At 41.5% G+C, this 25,193-nt stretch overlaps 2 protein-coding genes across 18 annotated transcripts in view; one reads left to right on the forward strand and one right to left on the reverse strand.

Annotated features, from left to right (window-relative positions):
* Positions 1–3,336, reverse strand: part of Ints9 (integrator complex subunit 9) — an 83,239-nt gene extending 79,903 nt beyond the window's left edge. Inside the window, exons 1-2 of one of the 3 annotated variants that reach the window (XM_050152272.1) lie at positions 3,084–3,152; positions 1,275–1,400 (exon numbers count right to left, since the gene is read on the reverse strand). Coding sequence is in view for 1 of the 3 variants with exons in the window: in XM_050152271.1 (XP_050008228.1) it covers positions 3,084–3,092 (9 nt within the window). In the remaining 2 variants the exon portion in view is untranslated. Of the gene's footprint in view, positions 1–1,274; positions 1,401–3,083 lie in introns of all 3 variants that reach the window. The other 2 variants (XM_050152271.1, XM_050152274.1) reach the window with 2 other exon arrangements.
* Positions 3,337–3,584: 248 nt separating this feature from the next.
* Hmbox1 (homeobox containing 1) overlaps positions 3,585–25,193 on the forward strand; it is a 144,412-nt gene continuing 122,803 nt past the window's right edge. For all 15 annotated transcript variants that reach the window (XR_007593596.1, XR_007593597.1, XM_050152298.1 and 12 more), the window contains exon 1: positions 3,585–3,873. The gene's annotated coding sequence lies outside the window, so the exon portion shown is untranslated. The remainder of the gene's footprint in view (positions 3,874–25,193) is intronic.

Below are 25,193 nucleotides of genomic sequence, written 5' to 3' on the forward strand. Positions count from 1 at the left end.
GCCTGTTCTCACAGGCCTGCTCTGGCGCACTGCCTGTTCACACAGGGCCTGCTCTGTACAAGGCAGCAATCACGGTGAGAGAGGTGGCTCCCGGGTTAAGAGCACTTATTAGTCTTGCAGAGTACCTGGGTTCAGCTCCCAGAACCTATGAGATAGATGGTTCACAACCATATGTAGCTCCAGCTCTAGGGGATCCAGTGCCCTCTTCTGGCCTCTATGGGGACTGCAAGCATCTGGTGTGCAGACTTACAGGCAAAACAACTCTCCCACACAAAATAAAAATACTCCTTTTAAACAGTAGAAATTATTACTTTTACTCAGGTTATTGTTTATTATAATCTCAAATTCACCCTTTCACCTTTCCCCAGACCTTGACAGGCTTTGGGAAATTACTCATGTAGTAGTAAAGTCAAACTATGTGTTAAGTCTCTGGGAATACAATGTCCACATTAGGAAGGACAAACACAAAGAAATAACTATAAGCCCAGCAAATAGGAGGTGTGCCATGAAAACATGTACCAGGACTGTTGAATTTAAGAAACCTTTGAAAAACTGTTATTCAAGCAGTGTCCTGAAATATGTGAAGACATTAAATAAGGAAAGACAAAATACGGTAGGTAATTGAACGTACTTAAATTCCCAGAGACAAAAGAAAACGGTGAACTCAAAGAACTGAAAAATGACCTAAGCGATCTGAATAAAGACATCAACGGTAAAGGCTCGTTAGACTATGTGTAGAGACATAAACATATTCTCCAGGGTCAAGTCAACCAAGCTAAAGATTATGAGTTTATCTGAAGAGCAAAAGCAGCTACTAAGCTGGTTCTTATGGGATTCTGCAATTGAAAAGCAATGCTGAGATGCCCCAGAAGAAAACAAACTCACGAGGTTAAGACTGAATGTAGGGAGGCCGTTTAGAAGGCCTTGTAGTTTGTTTCCCATTTCTTTGATAAAACACCATGACCACGCTAAATGTAGTGGTACACACCATTAATCCCAGCACTTGAGAGGCAGAGACAGGGAGATCTCTGGGAAGTCAGTCTGGTCTACATAGTGAGTGCCAAGAGAGCCAGAACTACGTAGTGAGACCGTGTCTCCAAATAAGACAAAAAACAAACAAACAAAACGACAACAAAAGCACCTCTGACTCCACAAGGAAGGAAAGGGTTTAGCTGGCTTACACATTCTGATCACAGGCCATCCTGCTGGGAAGTCAGGACAGGAATTCAAACAGGACCTACCTGAAACAGAGGCTACGGAGGAACACTACTTACTACTTGCTCCCCATGGCTTGTTGAGCTTGCTTTCTATCAGCTTCAGGAACAGCTGCGCAGGAATATACCGCAGCTGGGGGCTGGGCCCATCCACATCAATCATCAATCAGGAAAATGCTCTACAGACTTAAATAGAGGCATTTTCTCAATTGTGGTCCCTCTTCCCAGATTAAAAACAAAACAAAAAACTAACCAGGACAGAAAGTCAGATTGAATTCCAAGTGCCAAGTGAAAGAAGCCACTATGAAAGCAGAATTAGTAAGAAAGCAGAAAAAAGAAGAAAAATTCAAGAAATTTTCATTAAGGGAAAAGAATCAATAAGATGTGATGTGGCTATACCTCATAAGCTACGTGAGGGAAAGGCACTTTGGAAAGCCTCATCTCAAAACAAGAATTTGCTCAACAACATGTACATGTTCCATGATGTAACTCATCCCTGAGCTGATGATCGAACCTAATACAGTCTGCATCCTAGGCAAGCATTCTGCCTCAGTCCCTACTATATATCAACCACAGCCAACTCCACATTCCTAAAGCAGTGCACAGAGTTAAAACTTAACATGAGAAATTTATTAAAACCCTTTGGCAGGCACAGCACACAAATTTAGCCTACTGAGAAACTATTTTTGAAACCACTCTGGTGGATGAACAGCAGTTCTCCATCAGAGATCACTGATCTTTCAACCATTGGGTTAATTATGGGATTTACACGTGGCTTGAAATCGAAGAGAGAGGGGGTGATAATTAGAATACTTTCTTTTCTTGGCGTCAGCTTTCGGTTCTGAAAGGAAAAGGTTAAGTTTTCATTTGGTCCTTTCCCGTTTTAACCCTGTATATCAAGCAAGCAAGAGGATTTTATGAGTAAAGCAAAAGAGATGTAAACTCTGCTGCCCTCATAAAAGTTGTTCTGGAATAAGCATTTGCACACCGCTTCCTTCTTAATCAGAACCTATCACACAGGCTTCACTCTTCATTGGGGACATTTATCTCCAGGTAGCAATTATGAGGGTTCTACCGTAAGTTGGCAGTGAGGACGTGGGGGCTTAAGGGGTTGAGAGCAAGCACGTTACACCTGCTTTCAATTCTTCTTACTCCTCTATCATTTATCCCATTGCACCTGAATAAAACAACTTGTTAGGACGGTGTGCTCAGTAAAATGGCACGAAGCAAAGAGCTGAGAAGTCTGCCTATACGCCAAGTGTTTGAGCTGTGCCACACAGTGACTTCTCCGGGAAGCATGTTTCGTATAGAACTGTTTGTTTCACTCAAAACCTAAACTGGAACGAACGCTTCAACGCTGCTCTGGCTAAATCCTTCACGAGAACCCTCCAACACCGGCTTTCTCTTAATTCGAAAGGCAGTTAGGAGTAACGGGACATTTAATGAGCTCCTGCTCTCTGTTGAGATCGAATCTGGCTCTGCAACATCAGTACGGAGTCCACTCAAGCGCACTTTAAGTGGAAGGAGGAGGATGAACTGTTACAACTCGCATGTGGAAGCTGAGAAAGGCGACCAAACCAAAGTCTTAGAGCCTTATCCTTAGCTCGAGGGTGAAGAAATTAACCTTCAACCTCACGTTTGGCTAAGGGGACCTACCACACAGTAATGAAGGCATCCTGACAGGTGCAGGGAGTGTGGGGTAAACGCAAGAGGGAATTCAAATCTCAAAGCAAAATCGGCTTGCCACAGTCCATCTCACTTTAGTTTTCTAATTGCTGACCTATCTCCGCCACAAGTCAAGGTGGAGACCACAGAATCCAAACGAATACAGCATAACCTTTGCCCTCTGACTTAGGAGTGGAAACTCACCAGTTTCATATCGGACTTTTGGATGTTCAGTACCAGTCTCTTCACTTCTCAAAGCAAGGCAGCGTCTTCCGGTTCCAGCTCCGTCGCCCAGAGCATCGCGGGACTTGGAGTTTTTCCCTCTCACGCACTTTCTGGAGCATCACGGGAAATGCAGTTTTACTGCAGGCATTAAGGGACCTGTGGGCGTCTTTCCTTTTCCTCCCTTTTCTCGCCAAACGCCTCCTTCCGTCCGCTTAAATTCATCGCCGCCGCCAATTCATCCTTCCTTTCCATCCCAGAATGATATCATGACCCTCATCCCGGTCTGGAATCCATGGTGTTCTGGGATATGTAGTCCGCACGGTTCCAGTTCCCGGCTCCCCTCCTCCCTGTGGGAAGGCCTTTGGGCGCAGTGCCTGCTGGAAGCTGTAGTTCCCTGGGGCCTCAGACCCTGAGCTCTACGCTTTTTCTCTAGGGAGCCGGAAACTACAACTCCCAGGGATGCCCGGCGGCAGCAGGTGGGAGCGGGGCTGTTGCTATCAATATGGCGGTTGTCAGCCAGACAAAGACAGTCAGTCTGATGTGATTGAGACAAGGGAGGTTTTCAGGGGGAGACTGGGAGATAGGGGGCTCCCCTCCCCCCGCTGCTCTTCCTGCTTGGGCCTGGAGCCCTCCTCAGCCCCTCCCGCAGGGCGCCCCGCGGTGAAGAATCCCCTCCCCCTCCCGCCTTCCTCCTCCCTCCCTCAGCCTAGCTCTGGGACGCTGGGGAGGGGGCTGAGCCTGGTGCACGGAACTCAGCTGGGCTTCCGAGGTGAGTGGGGTCGTTTGCGACCAGACTGCCTTAAGTCTCTTTCCTCACTTCTTGCGTTACTTTAAGGGGGAGAAAAATGTTTCGGAGGGGTTTTGGGGGAGAGAAAGTGAGTAGGCGCCACAGATGGGTCTCTGGAGTGGCCAGTCTGGGGGCGGGGGAGCGGGTAAGCGGAGGGGGGGGCTCCCCAGGGGGCGGTGGTGCGCGGGTTGTGGGGTGGGGCAGTTTGTGAGGGGCGGGCGTAAAGAGGCGAGGACGGCTCCCTAACTTCTCCCCGGTCTCCAGGACCGGCGGAAGGTTTGAATTCTGGAGGTGGGGTCTTCCTGCTTGCGAGTTTGAGAAACTGTGAGGTGGCTTCGAGGTGTGCTGGTTTGTTTGGGGAGTGTCTCGCTGTGTTTTAAACTGTGACGTGTACTTGGGTGCTGGGCTCGTCTCGAAGGAATGTCTGTAGATGGTAAGTTAGATAGCCTGAGTCGAAGATAAGCGGCCTGGGTTTGGGAGGCACGCGTGAGTCCCGGGCTGGACTTTGGCTCTCCGGACCTTGTGCAGGGTTTTGGAGGTGGGGGGGGGTGTCGTCAGCAACTCGTTCGTGTCTGGGGGGCCAGCTCCCACTCCGTGCCCTCCTCTGGGCCAGTCTCCACCCCCAAACTCCCGGCAGGAGGACTGTACCGATGATGTGTTGTGGCGATGCATCTTTGCCTCCTCAAGTCGGCAGCTAAAGGTGGGAAAGGAAGTGTCTCTTAAGATTTTATTCCGGAACCGTGTTTTGGTTACACTATTGGGGCTACTTTGAAAGGAGTCCTCCGCCCACCTTCACCCCGAAACAGTAAGTAAAGGTAGCCTGTCATCTTCATGCTCAGTGACTTGCCAGTTATTTAAAATTCCGGGACGTGGGGTTGGGAGTCTGGAGTGCTAAATGGCATATGCATCTGTGTCTACTAATGAGGCGAGTGTCTGCAGTGTGCCCCGAGGTAGACAGGGCGACTCATTTTCGTAGTTGAAAAAACTGTTGGAAATTATTTTCGGGGAAGAGGCTTGGTGATGCGCTGAAAGGCGCTGCATGGATTTTTCGTCTACCCCACCCAGCTCTGTCTCACATTTGCTTGGAAACTGGTATGGAAGAGTGAGGGAGCATTGGGTGAGCGAAGCCGAGAATGCACTTAGCAGGACGGACACACTCTATGTAAAGTTGAATGATAAAAGTGATTGCTATGTTGTCTGAAGCTTTAAGAAAAGACCTCGCGTGTTATATAGGGTATAGTCACGTGCTCCTTTTTTTCTGGGGACCTACAGATAATGGAACTCTTTGCCTTCTCCTTTCCTATCTTTCCCTCCCTTCCTTCCTCTCCCCCCTCCTTCCTTCCTTCCTTGGCACAGAACATTTCTCTTCCTGATGGACATAATACCTCCTGTGCCTTTTTTTTTTTTTGCTTAGTTTGTGCTAATATGGGTCGTGCTTTTTGTGGTTGCACTATAAAATGCATCATTAAGTGCAAAGGACCCGAATTTGTTGCTTTTTTGCATTTATGCCACAAGTAATTATCACATAAGGCTCGCAGTGTTTTGCATTAAACTTACTAACTTGCTAGATCTGGTTGAATTATGCTTATAAGTCAAGTTTAAGAAATCTGATTTTCTTTTTCAATTAGAGTTGGAATGAAACATCTCTTGTTTCTCACAGTCTTGAATATTTAATGACATTACACCAGGAGAATTTAAGATCATGCATTTTGTACTCCCTCAGTCCAAAATACAACTTCTTCAGTCACTCCCTGTGATAATTTTGTGCTAGCACAGACTTTTAAATAACCAAGAGTAATTGGCATCATTTCTATTTTAACTTGAGAGTTTAATGTATTTATATATTTGATCAAAATGCATCAGTTCTTGAATGTTTCACCTATCAGGAAGGGGCTGAAAGTCACACAGATACACTGGGATTTTCTGGTGGAGTTAGCCTTTGGTTTGAAATTTCTGCTGTTGATCATTCACACAGATAAGGGAACTGTTAGCATGAAATCGAGCATTATGTATTTAAATTGACCTGAATAGAATTTCAGATATAGAATGTGCTGTTCCAAGCCGAGCCTTTGGTTTGTTGAAGACCCGGATTTTCAGAATTACTTGTTTTAAGCTTTAACTTAACCTAAAATATTAATTTTCAAAAATTGGAAGAAAATTTCATGTAACAATATAATAGTTGCTTACTTGTGTTTTTCTGAAATATATTCTAATAGTCATGGAATTTTTAATTGTTTAATAATCATTTTAGATATGTCAAATTGAAATGCTCCAGTCTAGAAAAATGAGTATTTTTCATCTACCGTTTCCTGAAATCTTTTTGTTTATATTCTCCAATGGAAATGTGAAGTTATTTATGGGAAAAGCATTTGTTAAACTTTTTCTGACTAGTAGTCAGAAAATGGTAAAAATGGTAAAAAAAAAAAAAAAAAGGCGAAATAATCCTTGCATTCATTGGGCTGATTCTGTTGCATTTTGAGCACTGGGGCATTAAAATGATGTAAAGCCTTTACTGCAGGCTAAAGCATAAAACATTCTCAGCATGTGGAAGTCATATGGTTTACGAAAAAGAGTAGAGAACCAGGGCATTGGTGCCTGTCCAGATTAAATTTCATCCTGTAACTGTAAAGACGTATTTATTTTAATCTGATCATTTCTAAAAAATGTGGCCTTTATTACGGGAAGTTGAAAATGCAAGCTGTTTTTAACCAAACTGCTGCATATATGGAACACTGTTCAGTCAGGAAAGTGCATTAAGGAAAGGAACCCTTAGCAATGTGTTGAATGCCTTTCCAGAGGCTTTATTTGCACTGCTGGGTGCATTTCATTTTCTATCCCAAGTAGAAACTTAATATCTCTATTTTTGTAGTTATAACACACATTGTAACAAAGACCTCATTCTTCTGTCCTGGCAATTTTCTACTAAGTGTTGGTGGGTATTCTTGCTTGCGTCATTGTATGTCATTGTATATTAATTTGTTCTTTTCGAGTCTTCCTATGTGTCATATTAGTTCTGTCTCTGGTTTCAAAGTTCAGTTGGCTACCTTGTTTCTATCAACAGCAGGTTTACCCAGGGGTTCATCGACTGCAGCTTTTCTCTTGTTTTTGTATTCTGTTCTTTAAGCTTGGGTTATTTCTCTTGGAAAGTATAAATTTATCACGGAATGTTATTTTTCATAAATAGGAGTTGGTGTACTTCTCAACTCTATGAAATGATGATCATTATAGATCAGTATTAAAAGTGCCCAGTAAAAACGTGCTGGGTTTTGTTTGTTTGTTCTTGCTTTATGTAGGTATTTTGGCTTCCAGACTCTTACTATTCTATTCTTTGGCTAGATTTTTCTGTCAACTACTGGTTTTTCTTTTTCCTTTTCAATTTAGTACAACTTTATATAAAACTGTTATGAATAAAAAGCATAGCATATTCATATCACATATATTCATTTGTGCAGTTAAATATGAAGTATGCTTGTGTGTGTATCAGACCTACAGCCATGAAAACAAATTTGACCCACAAATAGCAGAGACCAAAGAGTAACCACCATTCATGCTACATTATAGAAACTTTGGAGGTTTCCGTATCATTTTAAACCATCATTTTAGCAGATTCTGCCACACTATAGTTCTCTCAGATGTCAGCCTGTCAGTCTGGCATTTTTCTCCAGCTAGTACTAAACAATCTGTGTGGCTCAGATTCCTAGACACAGCTGTGCCCAAGATGGCCTTCTCTTAGACTGAGGATCCGTCTATAGGTGCAGAGTAGAGACTCTCCATGACTATCTGTTGTAAAACGTGTAGGTTTTAGTTAAACACTGTTTATGGACTCTTCTGACTTAGGGAACACATAGTAGGCTTATTTTAAAAAGCATTTGTGAACTAAAGATAAAAATTGCAGTTTAAGTGATTTATAAAGCAATAGTTTAGCTCTGCTGTGACGAACTATTTTAATTTTTTTTTTTTGACTCTTAAGACAGGTGCACCTGAGTCTTTTTAAGTGATAAAGTGATTCTAGTTCATTCTGAGGCCATTTAAGAGTTTCATTGGGTTGTTGGTTATGATTAAAATATTTACTAGATATAGGTCTAAGGTTTTTGTCACTGTAACACAGGTTGAGGTTAAATGGGAAGAGGAACCTCTATTGAGACAATACCTCAATCATATTGCCTGTGGGGCATTTTCTTGATTACACATTGTCAAGAGGAGGGTCCAGTTTGCTGTGCAAGCAATTTTACCCCTGGGCAGGTGGCCCTCCAAAGCATAAGAAAGTGTAAGGAACAAGCCACGAAGAGCAAGCCAGTGATGAGGTCCCTTTGTGGTCTTTACTTGGTTTTCTGCCTCCAGTTTCCTGTTCTTGTGTTCCTGTCTTAGCTTCCCTGAATGATGGCCTGTGATGTGGACGTGTAAGCCAAATAAACCCTTTCCTACCCACATTGCTTTTAGTAATGTGTCTTTATCACAGCAAACAAAAGCAAATTAAGGCAGTATACTTGGTAGCTCTGTCCGTCTGTTGATAGCTTTTAGTAATGTGTCTTTATCATAGCAAACAAAAGCAAACTAAGGCAGTATACTTGGTAGCTCTGTCCGTCTGTTGTTCAGAGGCCCATATGTGGTGTGTTAGAAACATTAGTAAATTTCATGTTCAAGGGGCATTATGGAGGTGCAAAGGAACAGTGACTTTAATGAATATAGTCACATTCTTTTTGCATTTATTTATCTAATATGTGTGATTAAAGTCACCTGCCATGGTGCACACATGGAATTTAGAAGACAGCTCACAGGAGTTGGCTCTTTCTTATTCCATCATGGGGGTATTAGGGATTGAACTCAGGTCTTCAGGCTTGCTAGCAGGTGGTCCTTGACCTGCTGGCCTAAGATTCCTTTTTTTTTTTTTTATACAGGGAAAAAGCAAATGTTTGTGGGTTCTGCTTAAATGAGGATGATGTAATACTGAAATCATCTGCCTTGTAATTTTGATAAGAAGTAGTAACTGTGGTAAATCCTGAAGCTCTTGGCTTGGCTGGTCAAGCCTTGCAATCATGAGATGGAGTTGGTCTTGCTGTCTGCCTATACTTCCCTTCATTCTCTTGCTGTTCTCCTAACTCATTGTTTCTGACTCATTACATCAGTCTCCTAACTAATCTTGTTGCATGCAGTCGTGTTTTCATTAGTCATTCTACACTGGTACCTGAGGGATCTTGCCAAAGTAAAATGTGAATTTGATTGTCAGCCATACTTTTCCTGTAATCCTTCAGTGGCTCTGCAGCCTTTCAAATAAATCCACACTTTGAGTCATTCCACCTGTGTCAAAACCAGTTCTCACCACTGTGTAACCTCGAGCAAGTGTTTTAAATGCCTCTATCTCAGTTTCCTCATCTGTAGAATGGGGATGAAAAGAGAACCCATTTGGTGGGATTGCTTCACTAGAGCCCTTAGAGTGCCTTTACTATGTTGTGTCATTCACAAAGTGCTGCAGAACTAGAAGCGGGTGCTGTCCCCTTCATCTGACTTCCCCTGTCAGTTATGTCATACTTGAGTATGGTGCAGAAAGGAGGGGACATAACCTAGTGGTGCGGTGCTTGCCTAGCTTGTGCAAGGAAGGCCCCGACAATAACAAATCCAGAGAGCAAACAGAACAAAACAGAAAACCCCAAACCTAGGGACTGATACTGGTACAACGTATGTGTATCGTTCTATTTTACCATGTTTAGTTCTTGTAACTCCCACCAGAACTTAGGCACAGAAATAATCCATCACCACCAGTGGGGACTCCTCGTCCTCTTTGCTAGGGACTGTTGTTCAGTGGTATAACTGCACAGAAAGGCTCTGGGTGAGCTGCTTTTCTGTTGTTGTGATAAGACACCGTGGCCAAGACAACTCGCAATAGGATTATTTTGGTTTATGGTTCCAGAGGGAAGAGTCCATCATGGTGGGGAGGCATGCCTGCAGGATGGCAGCTGTATGGTGCAGTGCTGAGAGCTCACATCCTTTCCTATATGCACAGAGCAGAGAGAGCAAACTAGAAATGACTGACTGACTGGGCTGTTTAAACTCTCAAAGCCCACCTCTAGCGGCATATTTCTTCCAGCAAGGACACAACTCCCAGATCTCACCAACAGCACCACTAACTGGTAATACCTTTCAAATACACAAGCCCGAGGGGGACATTTTCACGTAAACCACCATAGGCACCAATTGTTGGATCAGGAATTTCAGTCTTTTGCCTCTTTAGTATTTCAGAATTTTTTTGGTACAGATAGAACGTTTTATGAAAAAAATCCCAGTTAAGTTTTCTTGTTATAAGAATTTGAACTGGGAGGTGGTGGTGCATGCACTGTCTCAAAACAACAACAACAACAAAAAGAAGTTGAAAGCAACAACACAACACAGAACAAACCCTAGGGCATAATACCAACAGTCCTGAGGGTTAGGAGTTCAAGATCATCTTCCTTGAGATAGTGAGTTTGAGGTCAGCTTGGGCTACTAGAGACCCTGGCTCACAAAACCAAAACAGCAACAAAACATGAATACCCCCTCCCACTCTTACCTCTTGAAACAGGTTTTGTAGCCCAGATTGACTTGAATTCTTTTTGATTCTCTTTCCTCGACTTCTGACTGCTGGGACCAGAGATGCTTGCCACTGCCCAGCTGATACATACATCCAAAGCGGAATGCTGTTAGATGGCCAAAATTACACCTATATTCAGTATCATATTGGTCTTGGTTGGTGTTAGTGCAAGCTTACCAATGAATCGGAGCTCATGGCAGTCTTATTTTGGACTTAGAAGGAAATTAACTTCAAAGAAAGTATTTCTGAAATTATTCCTGGGGAAATAAACGAGAGATCTAGAGAATAAAAGAGGGAGAGCTTTAGATATCATTACCTTTAGTGTGGGGACCAGAAAGGTTTATCAAGTTAACGGCTAGTTATGGGACTACTTATCTTTAGCTGTGTGATAGAGAATTTTTAAATGTCACAGCTCTGTGGTATTAACACAAGATAGATCATGTGATTTTGTCTTTGAAATCTGAAGTATTTTTAATTGTTAGAATTGATAATTTGCTTTGGAAAAAATGCATTTGAAATTGTTTCAGTGGCAGGATAAGATAAATATCAGTGGAGCTTCCTGGTAAGCCAAATTCATCGTTTTAGCTACCTGTGGTTTCAGTTTCTTCCTGCTACATTTTTTTTTATTGTATTTATCTGGTTTCAGAATTCCTTTTCTTGGTGTGTACTCTAAACTAAATAATGTTCTAATTAGAACTTATTTAGCCTCAAAGAGAAATTGTTATAGGTATACAACTGTTTGGGACTGATGAAACTAGATGTATTTATTCATTTATTTATTTATTTATTTATTTATGTGTGTGTGTGTGTGTGTGTTTCTGTGCATGCATGTATTTACATGTACACTTGCCAGGGTGCATGGGTAGAGGTTGGAGGAAACTAGCCCTTAAATGAAGAACACTGTTAGGAATCTTAGAAGATAGTCTCTGCCTTCTATTCTGGAATATGTGGTCTCTTGTCTCAGCTATATTTTACATGCCTGCTTTATGTTTCTCGCTTCCCCCATCTGCTCTGTCTGCCTTGCTGAGTTCTGTAGTCTCCTTATCCCTATTAACACTGACTTGTGGATGGGTGCGGTGTACCATGGTGCTGTTGAACTGATTCTTCATCTAAAGCTTGCTTCTTAGTGGTGATAGTGCTTCTTTTGGTTCTCTGGACAAGAGAGAGATCTGAGTGCACTGTCAAGCATTTTGTGTTTGTCCCTGTACCGTCAGTTAAGAGAGCAAGTGGAACGCAAGAGGGAATCATCTATAAGACAAGCAAGTACTTGGATCGTGTGTGAATGGGGTTCCTTGAAGGGACTGAACAGGGAGGGCATTCAAACACACTAAGTCTGGGAGTGTGTGCGGAGTTACTCAGTGATACAGAAATGAGTTCATTGCCCTTACTCTTTTCTTCAAGGATCAATTTGTAAGAAATGGCAAAAGACCCACACTGTAATTTAACACTGGTTTCTTAATCCTAGTCACCTCAGGCAAGCCAAAAAGATGGTAGAATAGCACTGTAGAAGTAAGCTTTAATTAAAGCAGCTCGCTCTTTGCTATTTCTCATCAAGTCCAAAGGGAATAAGGAATGTTAGGTGATTTTCTAACTATTGTAGCAACTAGAGCCTATTTCACACTTGCCCTCTAGTATGGTTACCATTTCCTTATAACATCCCTTATGAGTCTGGAGAGATAGCTTAGGGGTTAAAAACAGACTAACGTCTTCTTCCAGAGGACGTGGGTTCGATTCCCAGCAACTATAGTGATGGAGGAGGGTCATCTTTCTATCTGTTGTTTCATTGGTTAAGTAATAAAGAAACTGCTTGGCCTCTGATAGGACAGAAAATTAGGTAGGCGGAGTAGACAGAACAGAATGCTGGGAGAAAGAAGCTGAGTCAGGCAGTCGCCATGATTCTCCCACTCCAGACAGACGCAGGTTAAGATCTTCCCTGGTAAGCCACCTTGTGGGCTACACAGATTATTAGAAATGGGTTATATCAATATGTAAGAGCTAGCCAATAAGAGGCTGGAACTAATGGGCCAAGCAGTGTTTAAATGAATACAGTTTCCGTGTAATTATTTTGGGTGTAAAGCTAGCCGTGCGGGCGGCCGGGTGCCAGGAACGTAAGCCCGCCGTTCATATTACAACATATATGGGAGTTCCCAACTGTTCCCATTCTAGTCCCAGCAGATCTGACATGTTCTTCTACTGTCTCAGGCACTGCACACATATCGTGCAGACATACATCAGGCAAAGCATTCATACATATAAAATAAAATATTTAAAAGTGAGCACTGGCTGCTCATTCAGAGGACCCAGGTTCAATTCCTAGCACCCACATGGCTCACCATCTGTAACTCCAGTCTCATAATCTGATGCCTTTTTTTCTAGCTTCCATACCGCATGTATTTGTTGCACAAACATACATGCAGGCAAAACAGCTATATGTATTAAATAAAAATAAAGGGAAAAGATAAACTTTTGTGGTAGGTGAAAACAAAACTAGTACATTTGTGCCTTCTATTTGAAAATCAGTAAACAGGACTTGAGCTAGTAAATTCACCATATAAACCATCTTGTGCTGCAGAGATTCAGCAGTGGAAGAATTGGCACGTCTGTTCAGCACAGTATCCATCAACCTTGCTTTATATTTAGCAGAGAATCTTAATGCCTAGGAAAGGAACTAGAGCTTTTTAAAGTTCCTCTGTCAATATTGTTGTTAATATGAATTTCAATGCTGAAAACTCTAAAACCAAGTTTAGATTATTACAGATCAGCCCAAGAATTTTAGACACAAACAGAAATCAAGCCTAGTCGGCTAAGTCTAGAAGAAAGGCAGTCCAATTACAAAAGAAAGGAGCTAAAGCCTTTAGAAGTCAGTGATGTCAAAGAAAGCAGACCTCAGGTTTTTGGTTTTGTGTGTGTGTATGTTTTCAGAAAAAAAAAATACCCAGAAGGAGTATTAAAATGCTATTTTCCTGAGTGCTACCTCCAGATTTTTAGAATCTGGGATGGGCTCCGGAATGGGCCTCTTGCATAAATGTACTAGATAATTCTAATTGATATAGGGCACTCCTCCATAAACACACTAAATAATTCTAATTGATATAGTACATTTGGAAAATGCAGACAGTGTAATGCTTAGATCTGAGGTAATCGCTAAGATCTGTAGTACATTAAAATGTCTCTTCCTGATATGTTCTTGCCTTGTTCTAAGTAACGTGTGTCTCTCTTCTCTAGTTGCCTCTGCTCTTAAATTCTGATGTGAAGAAGGCTTTGGGTGAGCATAGGTAGTTTTCCAGATATTATCCTTAACAGTATTATGCCCCAGGCAGTTACTCTTCAGTGACTACTTCATCAGCTCTTTTTCTTAAGCATGTGTATGTGTGTACACATGTACGTGTGTGTATAAAACCTTTAGAATATCAAGCATCTTGAAATCTTGCCCTCAGAAATTAATTCCTTAGCCCCACCTCCTTAAGGTCTATCAGTTATTCTCAGAGTCTTGATTATTTCTAGACCATTGAGCTGCCGAGGAACATGAACTCTGAGGCAGGGCTGTTCTGATGCCCCTCTGAGCTTTACAACTTACTCTTTGTGTAAATATGTGTTTCTTTATCTCCATTGGTAAGCTGAGGGCAAATAACAGTATCTGTTGGGGGCCAGTGAAATGGCTCAGCGGGTAAAGGTGCTTGCTTCCAAGCTCAACAACTGAAGCTTGATCTCCAGGACCCACATGGTGAAAGGAGAGAACTTCTGAAACTTGTCTTCTAACCTCCACATGTGTGCTGTGGCACATGTGTGCACGTGCGTGTGCACACACATGTAAAATGAACAAGTAAATGTACTTAAAACAGTATCAACATAATAGAATTCTTGAACTTAGGAAAACATTTATAATGTGCTTATGATAGTGGTTGCCACAAACAACACTAGTGGTTTGTTTGTAGGATCTGCATGTTCTCCGTAACCCTTAGGATTTGTCTGTGGAACAAGCCATATCTTTCTAGCTAATATGTTTTTATCGTGTGTTTATCCTTGTCTCAATATTCTTTATGTGTGGTACTTAATTACATTTCTCATAAATACCCATGAGATCATTGCAGCATAAAACGAGCCTTCTTACCTTTTCCCTGCTCTATCCCCTGGTGCATAAAATGCACCCTTAAAATAACTTTCATCGGACGAGTAATAGTCATGCTTAGTGTGGATTCTATCCAAGGTCACCTTGTACTGTTTGACAGTTTTGACCCCTGTTTGTTTTAAAGCTTCTAATATCTCCTTTCCCCCTTGAATAGTATCTTACTTTCTCTTCCCTAGAGATGTTTTCTATACTACATCCAGATGAGTTATCCCTCCTTCCATCCGTCCAGCATTTCTCCTCTTTGTATTTGTCGTGTTACTCAGTTAACATGTTTTCATATCCTTGTCTTACCAGTTGGGATCTTATTTAGTAAACCCAGTTAAACCCTTTTTCCTGAGGAGACATTTTCCAGTGGATCTTGACACACTCATGCTAGTCCATGGACTTCTAAGCCCTGCTTATGGACTTACTTACCATCATAACTTCTGTGTTTACTTTTAAGGCATGTTGCATTTTCAGTGCTTTCGTCTCCCATGCCGTGTCTGAACTGGCTTCCTACCCCAAGTGTTGGGGTTTTGATTTTCTTGTTGACTGAACCCTCTCATTCATTTGTATGAACTCTTAGTTGACTAGCCACTGCTGGATGGGTTACTATGTTTTCTCACTTAAAGACTTGTTTCAGTTGGGTTTTTAAATTTTTTAATTTTTGTGCATCATAAATAAATCAACAGTCATTTACCTTGACCACCCACTCTCTAGTAAACATTAAAACTTGTAGAATTTATATGTGCTAGCCTCTTTTGTATGCTGCTGTGAACATGCAGTGAACTTACCTGGGAATGAGACCTAGTAGACAAGACTGATAGTAAGTGTTGTCCTTGTGCTTCTCCCACCTGCTGGGAACTGTTTTTACTGCTTTCCTATGTCCCTTTGTCCCTTCAACCTTTGCTTCCTGGGCTGACCTAGTTGGTAAAACTGTGCCTCTATCTTTATGTTAGAAAAAGACCTGAAAAAAATTGAGAATCACTGAAAATCAAGTAAAGCTATCTTCCTTGGCAGTTTACATGTTGAATGATTGTGTTTTGACCTCCTGATAAGTGTACAAAAGTCGCGTTAGTGACTTCATCTGAACAAGAGTAGTTAGGTAATGGAGACAGTTAATATAGCAAAAAAACATTAAAAAGTGATTTCCTAAATACTTTAATCAAAATATATGGCTGTTTGTTCACATCAACTGATGCAGAGCTGTGGCTCTCAGCTGATGTCAGTGGAGACTGCACTTTCATTCCTGGCTGCCCAGACCCAAATAATCACACAGAAACTGTATTAATTACAACACCATTTGGCCTATTAGCTCAGGCTTTTTATTAACTAATCTTACATCTTAAATTAACCCATTTCTATTAATCTGTGTATCACTATGAGGCTGTGGCCTACCAGTAAGGTTCCTGCTCCTTCAGCAGCTATATGTTGTCTCCCCGACTCCGCCTACTCTCTTGATATCTCTGCATTCAGTTTAGTTATCCCCCCCAGCTCTATTCTGCCCTGCCATAGGCCTAAGCATCGTCTTTATTAACCAATAGTAATAAAACATATTCACAGCATACAGAGGGGAATCCCACATCAAACTGGAGTAATTGTACAGTGCTCTTGTGTCACTTTGATTATCACTACTGGAGTAAAGGAAGTCTGATCACCCAGTGGGCAAACAGTCGCAGTGTCTCCCCATCCCTACAGAGAATTCTCTCATCCGAACTAACAGTGGTATTGGGGTCCAAACACTTGATCTTGGGCCACAGTCTGATATTGCTGGAATGCATAGATTGGCTCTGTATATCAGATTGTCTTGTACACACCATGTATTTATGATGTCAAGTTTGATGTTTATGTGTATGCCTCTCTGCATGTCTGTGTACCTAGTGCATGCATCTAGAAGTTAGCTCGAAGCTGAAAAGGGTATCAGATCCCCTAGAACTGTAGTTACAGACAGTTGGACAGCTATTATCTGCCATATGGGTGCTAGAACTGAACCTGGGTCTTATGTAAGAGCTGCCAGTGCTCTTGACCCTGGAACCATCTCTCCAGCCCTAAACTGAAGGGAGATCTTAAAGACACAATCTATGAGTCATATTTTAATGTCTTAACTTCTCCTAAGTCTCTTACAGTAGGTCTCACATCTACTTTTCTTGTTTTCAGTAAAGCATCTTAAATTGTATGAAAACATTTAACTTTTTTTTTGTAATTTACTTTTTATATAAACAATTGCTCAAACTTGTATTTTGCCAGCTTCGATAATGTATAATTACATTCCCCCACTGCAGGGCCAGCTGGGATATGCAGAGTAAGATCAGCCTACCTTTGAAAGCACAGGGGGGAGTATGCGAGGTGCTTGTTTTGTATAGGTCAGAGTTTTTCAAAGGAACAACTGATAGAATTGTTAGAAATTTTTCCTAACTCGAGCTCTCTGCCTATGCAAAAATCCCAATCAAGCCAAATCACAACAAGCCAAATTAAAAAATATCCAGATTTAATGGAATTTCTGTGCTCTTGGGTGGCCCCGAGGGGAAACCAGGAGGCCGCTAACCACGGGGGGGGGGGGCGGCATGGGACACCACAAGTTTCTCCTTTGGGAGCTCGCATAAATACCCTGTGGGAGGGGTCAAGACCTGTCATGCTGGGATTTGGAGTCCAGACCAATACAACTCTCAGGCCTGGGTGCTAGGATGTATGCGAGGGCCTGGGGTCTATGCTCCCAACTTAACAAGAATGAATATGTGTATTCAAGAGAACTGTTAGAAGGGCTCATATAGCATAGGCCAGTCCAGGTAGTCCAACAGTGACTGTCACGCTGGAGAGACTGAGAAGCCGCTTTGCTGCTCAGCCCTTGAGGCTAGATGCCTCAGCGATACCAGTGTTGTGCCAGAGGCTTGGGGGATTCCTGGGGAGCTGCTGGTCTTCATTCTGTATCGGAGGCCTGAAGAAGTTGGTTCTAATATCGTTGAAGGAATGTAGCCGCGACAGGATGGATGAGCTTGCCAGCAAGAGTGAAAGCAAATAGCAAAAGCTTCCCTCCTCTGTGTCTTTTGATCTGGGTGGGTCCTCTTGCTTCAGACTGTCTGATCAAGAAAGCCCCTCACGGTGTACCCAGTGAGTAGCACTTCAGCAGATTCCTGATCTGGTCAACTTGATTAGCTCCACACTTAGCCTCCCTTGTCAACTGTTTTAGGAGTACCTAGATAGCATGGTTATTGAATGGAGGTTAGCCAGGAGCTCATAAGTGAAAAATAAGGAACCAAACTGTTGTAAATTATTCTCAAGTTCACTGATAAGTCTTTTCTTATCTAATGATCAAGCCCCCCCCAAAAAAAACAAATAAAGCCCTCTATAAGCATACAGTAATTTTAAATTGCAAGTGAATTGCTTTGCCCCAGATTGATAGGATTCATGAGGGTGTCAGGGAAGGAAAAGGACAGTGAAGTCACCAGTTATCTCTTTAAAAAAGAATAACGCTCTTTACTTGTGGTGATAAGAATGTTAGAGAATCTTTGATTATTCAAGGTAGCTGGGAACTTTGTCTGCCTTAGAAGTTATTTAATTACTTATTTTCTGAAAATTGCAAGGACAAAGACTAAATCCACGATTATCCAGTTAAAGCAAGCTGTATTTGGGGGTGCACCTGGGACTAGCCAGTCTGACTGTCCCTCCCCTAAGTCGGAATTTTAGAGAGCAGCCCCTGCTGGCTTCTTGAGGTCCCTTTTGTGGAACTATAAAATGTTGAGGGGGGGGGGGACTGGCTGTTGTCCAGGAAGGAACAACGGTGAGTATATACATCAAGTGAATGAGGTCACACATTTAGTGCAGACTGGAAAACATGTTTTGCAGTTTACATGAGACCTAAGAAACAGGAACTTCTTCTTAATTACAAATAGAAACCTTAACTTGCAAGGACTTAACACAGGACAAACAGGAACTTACTCTTAATTGTCCTAACTGCAAACAGAGCCCTTAACCTACAAAGGATATCGTCCTGTTTTGGTCTCACACTAGTTGCTTTTGTGAAGGTTTATTTATTTAGTTACTTCTTTTCCTGGTGCTTGGGATGGAATCCAGTGCTAAGAACAGACTCTTGTCTTGAAGTATATTTAACTGTGCTTCAGAGGGTGCTACTAACTGGCCTTGTATCCTATATGACAAGTTTGTTTTAAGCCAGGTCAAACTTCTATGTTTTTTTTTTTTTTTTGTATTACCTTCATTTAGACCTTTGTATATTGAATACCACTAGCTAGTTTTCTGCCTTTTACTAAAGTATTTTTCTTTTCGTCTTTTTAGGACAGTATTTGACTATATATAGTCCATGCTGCCCTCGAGCTCCCAATCCTTCCAGATCAACTGATTGTTGGAAATACAAATGTGTATTACCACTTCTGATTTGTATTTGCATATTTTTTCTCTCTTCCTCCCTCCACCTCTCCTTTTCCCTTCTTACTTCTCCCTCCCCCCTCCCTTCATGCTGGATATTGAACCCAAATCTTGTACGTATAAACACATACTCTACCACTAAACTACAGTCCTAGTTCTTAATACAGTAAATACAGAACCAGCAATGGATAGCTTGTGCCCTTTTGTGACCTATTACTTTGACTAACATAAATTGTTGAAGTTCATCCACGTTGTAGTGTATATTACTATTCCTTTCTTTTTTATTGCCCAATAATATTGCATTGTTTATAGATGTGAGTTCATTCAGTACCTGGTAGTTTGAAGACATTAGAATAATGTTTATGTGAAATTTGTCCACCATTGTCTTCATGTTTTCATTTCTCTTGGATGGATACCTAAAAGTGGTAGTTTTAGTTCTAATGTTAAATTTATATTTAGCTTTTTAAGAAACTACCAAACTGTTTTATTTTATTATTGGGAGCTACTGAGTACCAGGCTCAGCACTCCCTCAGGGTTCAGAACAGGACGTCTACTAGTGAAAACTGGCTTGGAAAAGGGATCTGAGGGGTAGAACGAACTAACTCAGGTGCGTTTCCCCTGCATGTTTCTTTCTTCCTTTGGGGAAGATAAAAGAAGGGAGAAGAACAAGAAGCATAAGGCAGTGCATAAGGGTAAGGACAAAGCATAAGGGGTTTATATAGGCACACAGACAAACTAATAATCCCATCGGCGGTAACAATAGTACCAGACATGCATTTTCAGAGTCACACGAAACAAGAAACCAGTGGATCTGACAAGGAGGCACGTTAAGTCTCAGAGTGGGTGTAGCTGTGAAGTTCCCCAGAGGCGGGGGAACACAGCTTTGGTAGCTATACTAACCTGCAGTCTTGATTTGCATTAGCATCTAGCTGGTTGAGTTAAAAGGAATCTCTTCAGTGGACCTTGCTTTTGACTCCAGCAGGGTGCCCAGGTGAGAATTTTTCTCTCTGAATCTTGGCATTTTTCCTGTCTAAACAGTTAATTTCCTGGGCTATGATCTCGTGTTAGTTGAAACCAAGGTGAAGGGTAGTACAGAATATTGGTAGTTTGTTTAGAGCAAAGGGCCAGTAGATTACAGCTTCCTGAGTCTGCTGTTAGAGCAGACATACTGCCTCCTGTCTGAGGCTCCTTTCTTATCAGGGAGCACTGTAAATAAGAAAGTTTGTGGGGAACTATTTTTATGTAGATTTTGGCTATGAGAACAAGGACTTGACTGAGTGAATACTTTTCACACAATAGTTTCATGGTGTGTGGGGAGGTATCCTATTGCCTTGCAGGAAAAGTCAGGTTTATACACTGCTTTTACACTGCTGGGTACTATAGAAGGGAGAAATGTCATGATTTCACAAGATTTTTACAGAATTGACAGTGACTGTCCAAACAGATGGGCCCGTAACTCTGCAAAAACGGGTTAGTCCAAGTGGATGTGTACGGATACACTTCCCGTGGATTGTCCAGTAGATCTGTCAGCTGTACATCTGGATACTGTATAATACTTGTGAGCTCACCACATTTTATTTTTAGTTTTTTTTTTTTTAATGAGGGTCTCAATATGTAGCTCTGACTGTCTTGGAACTCACTATGTAGACAAGACTGACCTCGAACACACAGATATCCAATATCTGCATCTGCCTCCAAGTCCTGGAATTAAAGGTGCACACTACCATATCCAGCTTTGTTTTATTTTCTCTTATTAGTGGTGAACTGGGTTACAGTTTCTCTGTGCTGTCACTTGTGTTTGTGTATTGGTGCAGATTTCCTGCATCCTTGTTAGAACTTGTCTGTTTTATAATGTAGAGGTGCAGTTCTTCCACACCCTTGCTGGCACTTGTAATCATCTCCCATTTTATTTGTGGCCATTCTCATGAGACTGATGTTAATTTGTTTTTTGGCTAGCTGATGATGGGCATCTTTTCAAAGATTTACACATATTTTTGGGTGAAATGTCTGCTCAGGTAATTGTTCATCTTATAGTTCCATCACCATTCTATGAGTTGTTAGAGTTCTTTATGTTTTCAATGTATTTTTGTTTGTTCTTATAAACAGTTAATTCATATGTACTTCTTCTTAATGTCTGTTTTATTTTCTCTCTTGCTCTCTTTTTTTCTTCCTTTTATGAATTTTTAAGGGGGACTCTTTCAGCTCTTGGTAAAATTGATGCTCATTTCAAAGATCAGAGAGGACAATGAATTGATAGGCCAATGACAAACTACCTTACCCTGTTCTTCAGTTTTCCTTCAAAAAGTACTTATATAGATTCTATCATGGTGGCCCATATTCATGATCCCAGTACTCAAGAGGCAGAGGCAGGAGGATTCAGAGCTAGAGTCAGCCTGATACAAACACACATGCACACACCCTGTCTAGAGCCAGCCTGAAACACACACAAACATAAAGAGACCCTGTTTAAATCAAAATAAAACAAAAGTAGTTACGTAGTCCCCATCTGCTTTCTTAATGCTACTAATGCTACCACAGTTTTAAACTTGATGTCTCAGTAGCCGCTTCCACCATACATTATCTTTTTGTCATGGTTACTTGAACAGTCAGGTGCATAGATGGAACAACAGACACTGACTATCCTACATAAGCTAAAAGTATATTTACTGGACTACGGATAGTGCTCAATTTGTAGAGTTCTTAGGAGGCAGGCATGAAACTCTAGGTTCTGTATCCATTGTCACATAAATCTGGCATGATGGCACACTCTTGTCATCCCAGCATGCAGGAGTTGGGGGGCAGGAGCATCTGAAGATCGTGATCATCTTAGCTATAGAGAGCATTTGAGGCCAGCCTGAGATACATGAGATGCTGTATCAAAGAAAAAAAGAGCAAATTTATTGCATGATGTTAGGAATTTTTCAGAATTGTTAGACTACAGAACAAATCTCAAAAAAAAAAAAAAAAAAGGGAAGACAATGGGAGACGGCTCCTGGCAGGATCTACAGCCAGAGCCACCCCATAGGTGTGGGGACACCAGTTCTCAGAGTCCGAGGCACATACATTTGCCTGTACTCCATATTCAAAGGACATTGAGGTTTTGGAGTCTTATATGTTTTAAACTTCTTGATGTGAGACAGATTCCATATTACTTTAGTATTAAAAGAAATCCAGGTATTCATCCAACTTAAATTGTAAGCAGAATCAAGTCCCAGGGACCGCAGTTCCCATCTCAGTTTCAGGTCCTGCTTTATTTCCCCTTCTCCTTCAGAGACAATATTGAGTATTCTCACTGGTGTTTCCTCATGGGAGCTTCCAGCATCTGCTGGACATGCTTACTCATCCTCAAAACTTTTACAGTGTCACTAAAGTCCACGAACAAGTTTCATTTTTCTAGTTTGATATCTCAGCAATTTTGTTGCCCTTTCTACTTCAAAGACTTCCTTCTCCCAGACCTCAAGTTTCTCAAAGCTCTACTCCAAGCCCTGACTTTTTTCTTATCCACACATACTTCTTACACATACCCATCTACTCCCATTGTCTTATTTTCCAATAATAAACTAGTCTAGGCCTCTAAATGTTTTCTCTTAGGTGTTTCTTTTTTTTTTTTTTTTTTTTTTTTAATTTTTCGAGACAGGGTTTCTCTGTGGTTTTGGAGCCTGTCCTGGAACTAGCTCTTGTAGACCAGGCTAGTCTCGAACTCACAGAGATCCGCCTGCCTCTGCCTCCCTCTGCTGGGATTAAAGGCTTGCGCCACCACCGCCCGGCTCTCTTAGGTGTTTCAAAGGCATCTGAGGTAGAACTTCTGAAATCATTCTTGAGCTTCTCTTTTCTTCTACTATTGCACTGGTTCTCAACCTTCCTAATGCTGCGACCCTTTAATAAAGTTCCTCATGTTGTGGTGACCCCCAACCATAAAATTATTTTGTTGCTACTTCATAACCATATTTTTGCTACTTCTATGAATTGTAATGTAAATATCTGATATGCAGGATAACTGATATGCAACCCCCAAAGGGGTCATGCATGACCCACAGGTTGAGAACCACTGTTCTACCAGAAGTGACACCAATGGTCAACACCTGTTTCTGCTAGCAAACTGGTGTCCTTGACTCTGAACTCCTTCACATCTTCTCAGCTTTATTTTCATACAGCTCCTGGATGTTACCATTTCTCTTTTCCTCTTACATGTCACATGGCCAAGCCACCATCAGTCATAGCCTGAAATAGTTATCCCACAGAAGAGTCGTGCGGATAATGTTATTCTTCAATTTTTAAACACCTGCCCTTAGGAGGAAGCCTGCACTATCTAATGTGTCTCTTGTGCTCTCTGATCTCCAGAGTTCGTTACCTCTGATTTCCTTCTTGGTTTTGATGTTTTTGCTTTATTGAACCTCTCAGCTGGCAAGCCTCTTCCTACCTTAGTTGTCCCTCACATGTGGGAAGTGAGACACTCAACCTACTTAACTGTTTATACAATACAAATTCTCACAGTGTTTTTAAATTTTCCAACCCAGTCCTTTTTTTCTGGCTTTTACATGGGAGGGGCTCTGCTTCTCAGGGGAGGTGGGCATGTGAATGCTTGCTTCTACTGTTCTCCATCATGACACACATCTGTGAACCAGCGCAGTAGGCGGGTGCAGCGGTGGAACAGCTGCAACAATGAAGACAGCGCTGAAGCCTCTTTGACATCTTAGCCAAAGTAAGGCCTCAGCGGCAGTTGAGTTAAAAAGTGACTATCTAGTTTCATTGTAGTGAAAAATATTTTCTTTTTTATGTCAGTGAGAAATTCTCTTTTTAAAGTGTATTCTACTTTATTTGAGAACAATGTTATATGTGTAATATCTGTGCAAAGCAGAAGTGAACTAGTTTATAAAACCAGGAAGTGTATAAAGAGTGACAGTGAAAATCCTAGTGAACACAGCTTTACTTTTTTCAAAGATGGAATTGGAAATTCTGCTGGAATGGAGTATGGGTCAGGGCACTGTCAGCTGGAAGTCACAAATGCTTTGGGAAATAACTTTATAAAGTCATTCATTTTAATGTAGCAGAAAGATCCAGAGCAGGACAAGCTTTTGGCAACAGCTGACCTAGTGGCACTAATATCCTCTGTAGTCTTCTTTGTTGTTTAGTTTGCTTCCTTTGCTATGGCTTACATTCTCAGCTCCCTACAGCAGTGCTGTCTAATAGAATAGAATGAAAGGGGCAGGAGAGAGAGAAGACCCAGGTTCGACGACCAGAACCCACATGGTGGCTGACATGGTGATCTGTGACTTCAGTTTCAGGGGCTCTCTTGTCCTTCCAGGCCTCCATGGACACCAGGCACACAGTGGCACCGACATGCAGACAGTCACTCATGCACATAAAATAAAAATTTTGAAACCTTTTCAAAGGAAATGTAATAGGAGGCAGCATTTTAAATTTAAACATTCTAGTGACTACATTTCGGCAAATAAAAAGAAATATTTAAAATTAAATTTAATAATGTCTTCCATTTAACTCAGCTGTCTAGCACATTACTGTTTCAGCATGTTCTTGGTGTAAAAATGAGTAGGGGAATATTTTATATTCCTTTCTTACATTAAGTCTTCAGAATTGGATTTTACCTTGAGAGCACATTTCCAAAGCACAGCAGCAGGGCACTTCCAGTGGCTTCTGGGGAAGCATTGAGACAATGGCACCATGAATCCGTTTGGGAGCCATGTGGATGAAATGCACTGAGTGATGCCGTGCAAGCCAAGACCACTCTGGGAGGGCTGTGTTCAAACCAAGGTTTCTCTTTGGGTTTTCTTCTAGAAAGTTCATGATTTTGGATGTTATATTTAGGTGTGTGGTGTATTTTTAAATTAGTGTAAGCTTGACATTTTCCTCAAGGGTCTACTTTTTTAGATACAGATTTCTGTGTTCTCTGTTTGGGTATTGAAAACGCCATTCCATCTATCTTGAGTTGCCTTGGCATCTTTGACAGAGCTGTGGTGGTCTTCTTTTGTGGAGCCACACAGAGTTCAAAATCAGCTTGCTGATGTGTGTCACAAGCCCTTCAGGAATTCTGAGTGGCTCTTAGGAGTTAACAGAGAAGCATCTTAGTGACACTGTCTCCTGACTGCTCTGTTTACTTAGAAGATCTTTGATCTTTTTCCCCTTGAATTTTTCATTTGTTGCTATACAGATTCTGAATCTGTGTGTTAGATTTATAACAGTATTTTATGGTTTGGTGTTATTGTAATTGCTACTTAATTTTTAAAAATT

This window comes from Alexandromys fortis, unplaced genomic scaffold, assembly GCF_014885135.2.
Source record: "Alexandromys fortis isolate MF-2015 unplaced genomic scaffold, M_Fortis_MF-2015_v1.1 scaffold_75, whole genome shotgun sequence".
In the NCBI taxonomy this organism is placed as follows: Eukaryota; Metazoa; Chordata; class Mammalia; order Rodentia; family Cricetidae; genus Alexandromys; species Alexandromys fortis.